Source organism: Apium graveolens, chromosome 5 (assembly GCF_009905375.1).
Source record: "Apium graveolens cultivar Ventura chromosome 5, ASM990537v1, whole genome shotgun sequence".
NCBI lineage: Eukaryota > Viridiplantae > Streptophyta > Magnoliopsida > Apiales > Apiaceae > Apium > Apium graveolens.
The window spans coordinates 237,323,501-237,333,695 of NC_133651.1; the positions used below are offsets into that span (position 1 = coordinate 237,323,501).

Below are 10,195 nucleotides of genomic sequence, written 5' to 3' on the forward strand. Positions count from 1 at the left end.
TCGTACTAGATTTTTTTCATACCTCATGAAAAAAGATAAATTTTTTAAATGATTTTTTAGAGGATCCAACCGTACGGATGTTAAGAAATACTCATTTTAGTCACATGAAAAAAGTATTAAAAAATTTCAAATTCATCTCAAATGCCAGGATTAGAAAAATCTGGTAAAAGCGCTACTTCCCAACACGAGATTCGTTCCCGATTTACAGGATTAATTTTTAAAATGATTTTTTCAACGATCCAACCGTACAAATGTTAAGATATATCAATTTTAGACATATGAAAAAATTATTAAAAAATTTGAAATTCATCTTGCATGTCAGGATTAGAAAAATTAAATCTGGTAAAAGTACCCCTTCCGACAACGAAACTCGTTCCCGATTTACAGGATTATTTTTTAAAATGATTTTTTCGACGATCCAACCGTACGGATGTTAAGATATATCAATTTTATTCATAAGAAAAAATTAATAAAAAATTTGAAATTCATCTTGCATGTCAAGATTAGATAAATCTGATAAAAGTACCCCTCCTCACAACGAGACTCGTTCCCGATTTACAGGATTAATTTCTTAAAATAATTTTTCGACGATCTAACCGTACGGATGTTAAGATATATCGATTTTAGTCATAATAAAAAATTATTAAAAAATTTGAAATTCATTTTGCATGTCAAGATTAGAAAAATCTGGTAAAAGTACCCCTCCCGACAACGAGACTCGTTCCCGATTTACATGAATAATTTTTTAAAATGATTTTCGACGATCTAACCGTACGGATGTTAAGATATATCGATTTTAGTCATAAGAAAAAATTATTAAAAAATTTGAAATTCATTTTGCATGTCAGGATTAGAAAAATCTGGTAAAAGTACCCCTCCCGACAACGAGACTCGTTCCTGATTTACAGGATTAATTTTTAAAATGATTTTTCGATGATCTAACCGTACGGATGTTAAGATATATCGATTTTAGTCATAAGAAAAAATTATTAAAAAAATTGAAATTCATTTTGTATGTCAGGATTAGAAAAAGCTGGTAAAAGTACCAATCCCGACAACGAGACTCGTTCCCGATTTACAGTATTAATTTTTTAAAATGATTTTTCGACGATCCAACCGTACGGATGTTAATATATATTGATTTTAGTCATAAGAAAAAATTATTAACAAATTTGAAATTCATTTTGCATGTCCGGATTAGAAAAATCTGGTAAAAGTACCCCTCCCGACAACAAGACTCGTTCCCGATTTACAGGATTAATTTTTTAAAATAATTTTTCGACGATCCAACCGTACGGATGTTAAGATATTTCGATTTTAGTCATAATAAAAAATTATTAAAAAATTTGAAATTCATTTTGCATGTCAGGATTGGAAAAATCCTGTAAAAGTACCCCTCCCGAAAACGAGACTCGTTCCCGATTTACAGGATGCATTTTTAAAATGATTTTTTCGACGATCCAACCGTATGGATGTTAGAAAATATCAATTTTAGTCATAAGAAAAAATTATTAAAAAATTTGAAATTCATCTTGCACGTCAAGATTAGAAAAATCCGGTAAAAGTACCCCTCCCGACAACGAGACTCGTTCCCGATTTACAAGATTAATTTTTAAAATTTTTTTTTTGACGATCCAACTTTACGGATGTTAGGATATATCAATTTTAGTCATATGAAAAAATTATTAAAAAATTTGAAATTCATCTTGCATGTCAGGATTAGAAAAATCTGGTAAAAGTACCCATCCTGACAACGAGATAAATTAAAAAAATATAAATGAAATAATTTTAATTTATTTAGCTTGTTGGAAACTGGAAAAACTAAAAAAAATACTACTCCTGGACATGATATTGATAGGTGATTGAATAAATAATTTTTTTAATATATCTCGTCGACAATTCAACCGTACAAATATTAAGGTATTAAAAAAGTTTAAAATTTAGCTAGATTTTTATATTAAGTTTGGTTAAATGAAAAAATTATTATATGAAAAACAATCATTTAAAAATTTGATTTTTTAATAATATGAAACCAATAATTTGTTTTGGTCCTTGGGCCAATCTTTCATTTCCACCCTAAACAAAATTTCGTTCCCCCCTTTAAATCTAGATCTGAGAATAAATTCCCTCTCCCTCTCTTTCTTGGATTAGGTTTCACCGATTATTGATTAGTTTTCATTGTCTTTGATGTTTCTTTCTATATCTCTCTCTTTCTCTTCTATATCTTCAATTAAAAAGGAGTAATTTAGAGCTTTGGTCGTTGGATTCAAGGTACTGCTTCTTTCCTGATTATTCAACATCACTCTCCACCGTTAGTTCCATTTTTTGCCCCTACCTATGTATAGAGTTTTGATTTAGGTTGTGGTCTCTCCCCTTCCCTCTCTCCCTCTCTTTCTCCCCCTCTACTCTCCTTGTTATGAAAAATCTATACATACATAAATATATTTGAGCCTCATTTGATTGATTTGTATGTTTCTTTAATGGAGTATGGTTCCGTTTAGGGTTTCAATTCGACTTCAATTTGGGGTTTTAGTTCGTGTTCAAAACTAGGGCTATAGGGCTTATTTGTGGATTCAATGGAAGGTGCTTGTCTTTAATTTTGAGGTATCACTCTCTCTCTCTCTCTTTCTCTCTCTGTCATTTTAGTTCTTATTTTATGCTGATTTTAGTTCATATTTTGTGCGTACAAAAAAGTAAAGGGGATGTGGAGGGGAAAATTGAAGGCAAGAAGAAAATTGAGTATTTTGATGATTTGTGTAGGTTTGTTTGATCAATTTGGTTTTCCGATCTGCACGATTACGGATTTTTGAATTTATGGAGAGATGATTATTTATAACTTTGGATAGGTGCTTGTATTGATATTGGTGATGAATTGAGTGCTTTTATGTTCTATTTTATCTGAGGTCGTTTGTTTATCCGCGTATATATTGAAGTTGGAGGATGAGTTAGTTGTTTTGTAGATTTGGTGAATTGTAGGTTTTGTTTGCAAGGATTGTGATGGCTTATTGGTTTCTGAGCTTATAAATATATTTATTGATAGAGTGAGGGTAGCATTGTGATGTTAATTAGTGTGAGAAGAATATATTTTGGAATGACTAAGCCTGTTTTCAGTTATTTTGTATGTATTCATGTTTCATGTGTTGTTTGGAGCCCGTTTACATGTTTATGACCTTGAGAATGTGCATGTTTATGTTTATGTCAAGTGCAGTTTGATTTTATTTTTTGTCGTGCAGGAGAAGAACAAGACAAACAGAGTGATATGTTGATCTGTTGATAGTCCTGACCAGCAGAGTGATCTGTTAATAGTCCCTTATTTGATGTTTAAAATTAAACATGTAGGTAGACATCTCTCTAATGCACTTCAGACGCTGCTTAGTGTGAGGCGTCCCCTCAGGATCAAGATATTTGGTCAAGTTCAAATTTTTATGTTTACGTTACATAGTTAGCTTGTCTCTTACTTATATTTTGAAAGTTGTTCATTATTGTTTTTCTTGTCCCACAATCATGTTGTTGCATAATAAAACTTTATGATCATGTTAATTGAAGTGTGACCAGTTTATGTTATGATAAGAATAAGTTAATGCTATCCATGCATCTATCCATTTCTGGCATGTTTATGGAAAAACTAACAGTTGCACTATTGATATCACATAACGGGTTTGTGGATATGTTTTTATGGTTTGCACTACATGAAGTTTTGGAATTTAAAATTTCAGGGGTTATGGTGGTTTTGGAGCTCTTGGTGACTGTTTATACAAGAGAACTGATTCCTAGATTAGTGGAAGGCCCTTGGGACAAACCTATATGTCATGTATCTACCAGTGGAACACATACCGCTGCGATCACTGAATCAGGTAGGTACTTTGTCATGCCTAGATGTACAAACTCATTTATTTAAATATGATTAAATTATTTTGATTCTGATTTAGACCACCAATTATTTGAGCTTATGAAATGTATAACTTTTAAATATGCTGTTTGCTTTAATCGTTCTAATTTTAACCTCTCAGGGGTTAAGTGAAGAATTTAACTTTTATAGTTTCATCAGGAAAGCCATCTATAAGAAAGAAGCGGACCTTAATTAGTTTTTTTTGTAAATGAGGCGAGATCTACTTGCTGCATTAGGAGTTGTTATTGCTGGAGTGGGAGCAAAAAATGATATGATATCATTTAAGCAAGCATTTGTGTGCTGACAAACATATACATTGTTGTATATCTATAGCATGCCAAGTACAAGAGTATTTGCGGTACATTATTTGTACTTGGTAGTTAAGTTTAAGGTTTCATGTAGTGTGTATACACTGGTTAATCACTTTGTTAAGGTATATGGGTTTCAATTTGTGGCAAGCCATAGCTAACCTGCAGTTCTGCACTATAGAAAAATCAATTTGTAAGGTTAAACGCTTATCTAAAAATCCAATCGTATGTTTATAAAAAGCTGAGATGGTAATTTTAAGTGGGTAATTTTCCAAGCTTAGTAATTTTTACCATACAGTAATTTTAAGCCGGTAATTTTAAGTGGATTCAGTAATTTTTTACTGAATCCAATCAATTCAGCAAGTGATCTGTTGATGTTGATAGTCCTGACCAGTAGAGTTGCTACCATCCACATGTACAGAAAAAATCAGGTGTCAAGTTCTATTTTTCTTAAAACTTACAGATTTTAAATCTCTCTCAAATTACTCTTTCTTATTTAAAAAAAATCTAGTGTACATCCCTTTATGATATCTAACAGTATCTAATGTACATTTAGGTCAATCACATCCAAAAGTTTGGCAGAAGGATAAATAATTTTCTATGTAATTATGTTGTATGTGATTATGTTTTAATTATGTAATTATGTTGTCGATTTATTTTGAAGATTGTTTTCTCCAGATTGGAAAATTGCCTATCACATGCTGTAATGATATTGCAAGGACAACATAGCTCTTGCGGAAGACGTGAAGAGAAGCTGAAAAGGCCAAGTGAGCTCTGGTAGCCAACATCAAATCCTTGTAGACTCTATATTTTCTTTAATTTGTAGTAGAAATCTTAGACTCATGAAGGCAGTGATATCAATATGCTTTTAGCTTTTGTATAACTATGTTGCTATGATTTTCGATCATAGATTAACTTTAGAACTTTTGTTTACATTTGCAAAGTTAATTTCATTTGATTACTTGTTATATTTTGTGTAAGACAACGCTTTAAACAACCAAGCTTCATTAAAATATCATGTCTTTAATACTAAAACAATGCTTTCGAACAAAAAACTTTGGTGCAAAATTAACTCTCACAACACTAGTAAACCATTGTCTATAAAATATTAAGATATTGTATCAAAGGTATTCATGCAATATGTTTGGACAAATAAACAGTTGTATGTATCAGATCATGCCATACATTAAAATCCAAAACTTTTGTGTGTAGAAATTTATTACAAGAGTTCTACGAGCTCAATTTCATTTTTGTTATCTATCTGGATACACAACAACGTTTATACAATAATAAGTGTTGTAGGATTGGTTTTAATGTTATACCCTACACAACGGTTTTCTGAGTTTGTGAGAACCCTTGAGTAATGTCGCTTGTTACGACGAAAACAAGCAAAAAACGTTATCTTTTCTGGATGTAATACAACGGGCTTAATCCATAATCATTGTCTGTATAATCTCAGACAACAGCCGTTGTCTGATCCAACTAACAGACGGCGGCTCAATAGTCAACGGAAAAATAGGATATCAGACAACGGACATAAACCGTTGTTGAAGCTTGTTTTCCTTGTAGTGTAAACAAAAAAAACTCCTACTAACAAACATATAATTAAAATCCTAAACAATTAACATAATGCATGTGTCCCCCCTCCTATCATTTCACAAAACCATACAAACGTGAAGAGTAACATATACATTTGAAATCATAATGAACATATTTCTCACTACAACTACAATCCCTCCATCAAATTATAATCAAGTGCGGCATTTATTTGGTCAATTTTTTAACTAAAATTTATAAATTATATAACTATAATTTTAAAACACTAAAAAAACATATTAAATTAGATTAGATATACTTTTTAATAGTACAATTTTTACAATTATCTTAATTAAATATTAGGGTAATTTTTAGTCAAAATTTGGTCAATTTAACTAAAACATCGAAACAAGACTATTATTTTGAGATGGATGAAGCAGTAAATCTTTGTTGGAGTTTCCTGTATAATTTTTTGTTCTTGAAAACAGATATTGGCTAATTAAGTTTGTGTGCATGAGTGGGTATGTGCATAGGTGTGGGTGTGAGTGTGATGAAAATGTGGCAAAGAACCCCTTACATAGTACATTCAGGAAAGATAAATCCTGAACAGGTCTCTCTTTGTAACCCGCTTGCGGCAGATTGGGCAATGCTTCTTCTCTACCAATGCATGACTTATACAATTCTTACAGAACACATGCCCGCATCTCGATGTCGTGGGTTGAAAAAACGGAGCCATGCAAATTGGACAGTCGACATTGTTCTCTCTAGGAACTTCAGCTTCAGGTTCTTGCTGAGGTAGTTGAGGCACACCTGAATTTGGATTCTGAAAGAAACAGTTTCATTCTTAATAAGGTAAATAATCTTATTGATTGCATCTTTGTTTCAAAGAAAAATTGTAGCTTTCTCTCTGCAAGATAGCCGAGATTTGTTTATATTTAATTGTACCCCGTAAATAAAGTACTGCAGGGAGATCATAATAAACACTCAATTGGTAAATAAGATACTTCTACTAAGAAAGATGTGTATATCTCGATAATTCATCTATGTATTTGTTACTAGAAAAAGGATGTACATTAATTGTTTAAAGCACGAACCTATATGACTATTAATTTAATTTGTGGTTGTGCTGGTACGGCAAGGTAGTATATGATTGTTTGTACAATGACTTTACAAAAAACAGGTCATTAGTACAGACTGTGTTATTTTTTAAACGGTAACGCCGACCGGCTTCCTACTTTGCTGCATTCCTATACAAATCCGAAAATGGGACCAACCAGACTGACGATCAAAGTGCGCCCTACAAAAACACATTTCTGTCTGAAAATGTTTATGTAAGCAAGAACTCAGCAAACAGACAAAATTCTAATCACATTAGCGGTCAGTTTTAGGCCCGCGCTAAATTCTCCTCCCAACCTCTGCTGATGGATATAGACCACAAGTTAATGTGACTCATTTCTTGCATCAGACATGTTTCCTTCCGATTGAAAAACTAAAACCGACCAGGTTAAACCTGACCTGACAACACTTATACGGATATATATGCCTAAAATTGACCCCTTCTCAAATCCCATCAGCGTTTTCAGTAGGCTTTACCCCTATCATTTTTTTGCTAAGTCTTTACCCCTTCTTCTAGTTTAATCATTAAGTTCACCTCCATCCTCAATTATTTAATTGTAAGTAGATACAATAAGGTGGAAGTCAGTCAGATTCTGGTGAATATATGAGAGTGTTCATCAGGTAGGCTTGGTTGTTCTTTGAGGTTGCATTCTACATAAAGGTCCCTAGCGACTAACAGATACAGGAAATTAATTAATAACACAAGGTCACGCGTCTGTGATATCTAGTATCCAATAATTTTGCAACAAACATCGCTAGCCAAGGTGTGTGCAACATGCACTAAATGCTTCAAACAGGTTAAAAGCATACTATATGAGACAGATTTGCAACAGATTCTAGCTAAAATAATATTGAAGAAAACAAAATTGAATAGATGATATACCGCACAAGAATCTCGTTGCCTTTCCAGAGTCCTTGGCCTTGTTGCTCTTGTTCTTCGATGATGGGTGTTCGATGTTGACCTAGGTGTAACTACAAGCACACATGCAACAAAATTATGATGAGCAGAAAATAGAAGATATTTAACATCAAGTTAGTTACAAATCTAATACCATCATACTTTATATATAGAATGTGGATATCAGATATGGTTAAACCTCTACTCTGGATTAATAATAGTATATATAGTTGATCCATCAAATATCAAAGCATATATGGCTGTATTAAGAATGTTCAAAAATTTATAGAAACCTTAAAGCGAGGCTCCGTCATTTTTAATACATTTCAAGATTCTAAAAGGTTTGGGGGACTGGTCCGTCGCATATGCTTCAAAATTTAATGACCTAATTAAAAGTAAAGGCTCCATAACTGACAAAAATTTTGTACATATTTTAAATTATGTTCCACAGATCTTTTTTAGCACTTAAGACTTGTCATCCTTCCAATTAAAGTGCATGGTCTTCCTTCTGGTGATATATTATCCTGTTGTGTAGCTAGGTCGTATACAGAGTATATAGAAAACGTTATTGCAATAGATTCAAAAACCGCCAGGAAATTCAACAATATAAGCATCATCACATAACTCATCGTGCTAGATAAACTGTAGAGGCATCTCAACACTTTCCTAAACTCACAAGTGGGTCAAATAGACTAAACTTTTTAATTTATAAGATTTTAAAACTGAGAGAAAAGAAGGTTAAACAAACCAGCATGGCCTGCTCCCTGGGATGCAATCCGACCATTTAACTCCAATGTCGTGTTTGTTAAATGCTCGACAATATTCTTTACTCATTGATAAAATAGACATAATTAAAAGTTATTATGATCATAAAGAAAATATGAGTCATCTTACACAAAGATATATGAAGGCATGATTACTTGAAAATGGGACAAACACAAAACATATATATATATACACACACACACACACTCATACCATAAATAATCTCTCTACTAGAGGAAGCATTGAATCTTCTACGGAAGAATGTTGTGGTACGACAGGCTCAAGATGTTGCTGAGTTTCAGTTGCATTAACTGGTTGTAGCAATTCAGGGAAAATTGAAAGATTATTTGGATTATAAGCATTGCTGCGAACAGATGAGGTAAGTCGGTGGCTGTGAGCGTTATTCATCTTCCAAGTGCCTCAACCGTCCGTGCAAACTTTCTGGACATTTTCACATACCATTAGCCAAAGACAAATGCATGTGTTGTCTCAGTTCAATGTTTCAAAAATTTAATTAACAAGTAATTACAATATTAATAATCTACAGGGAGGTATCTAAATTAGAGATATTCTCTTGTGCCAGTAACATAGAGATTGTTTTAATTACCCACAAAAACATCGCAACAGAAAGCATATGCAGATGACTATATACAATTTAAACAGTTAACATGAATTTGTAATTTGAAGACAGGAAGAACAACGCTGACACTTTGAAAAGTTAAACACTTTCATCAACAATTAAAACTGAAATTGGCTTTTAAATACAACAAAACTGGTTAAATCCGACGGAAGAAAATTCCAAGCAGCCCCACTAAAACTGACTAGCATGTTTGCAAACCTAAAATTCACTTCAATCAGAAGACAATTATCCAGATAATTCCCTACCGACTTCTCAGAGTTACCAAAGACCCAAAAGAGTTGAGAATCAAGGAAGGTCGCAGAGTTCACATACACTATAAATTGCCAATTAACGCTAAATAGTCCTCGAAACATACAGAAGTTGAATATTTATATAATTGAGATACTCTTAAACGTTCGGGAAGCCCTAAAAATCACACACACGCACACAGAAACCCTAAAATCGACACCTAGTCTCCAAGTATCACAAACAAGTACATGAACTGAAAAATTAGTAATCACGAATGGAAGAACAATGAAAAAAAATCAATATAATAAATTAGATAAATAATTTTAATCTCGAATTAGTGCAAGTTCGTACCTGGAGATTTTGGGTGAGCTTAGGTGAGAATGAAAGTTTTCTAGGTCGGTGATGCTTGTGTGTGTATATATAATATATTGTTAAATTGTTGATGTAAATAATAAGAAAATAGGTAAGCTTGATGATAGAAAAATACGAATAGGGTAATTAAGGCATGCAGTGCAGTGCAACGCTTGGCAAGAGTATCCTGTCAGCAACTTCATCACCTTCATGACTTTTTTCAAACTTCCGTTTGGAGGGTTTCTCTTTGCACAGGCAAATTTTTTAATTCCTTTTACAAATCTATTGATATCATTCCATTTTCATATATATCTTCTTTTCTATATATAATAGATAATTAGTGAGATTAAAAAATCTCATTAAAAAGACTAAAATATTCCTGTTTTTAATTTTTTTATAAAAGTTTTGTTTTTTGGGAATCGAACTCGAGATATTTCATTAAACTATACGACCTCATATCACTA

The 10,195-nt window shown here is 32.5% G+C and overlaps 1 protein-coding gene across 1 annotated transcript; it reads right to left on the reverse strand.

The window, feature by feature from the left end:
* Positions 1-6,142: 6,142 nt before the first annotated feature.
* Positions 6,143-9,972, reverse strand: LOC141661659 (uncharacterized). Its single transcript, XM_074468669.1, has 4 exons — positions 9,732-9,972; positions 8,726-8,953; positions 7,733-7,821; positions 6,143-6,556 (listed from the first exon to the last, which is right to left on the reverse strand). Exons 2-4 carry the CDS (start codon positions 8,918-8,920, stop codon positions 6,406-6,408), a joined length of 435 nt encoding a protein of 144 aa, XP_074324770.1. The 5' UTR covers positions 8,921-8,953; positions 9,732-9,972; the 3' UTR covers positions 6,143-6,405.
* Positions 9,973-10,195: the final 223 nt, after the last annotated feature.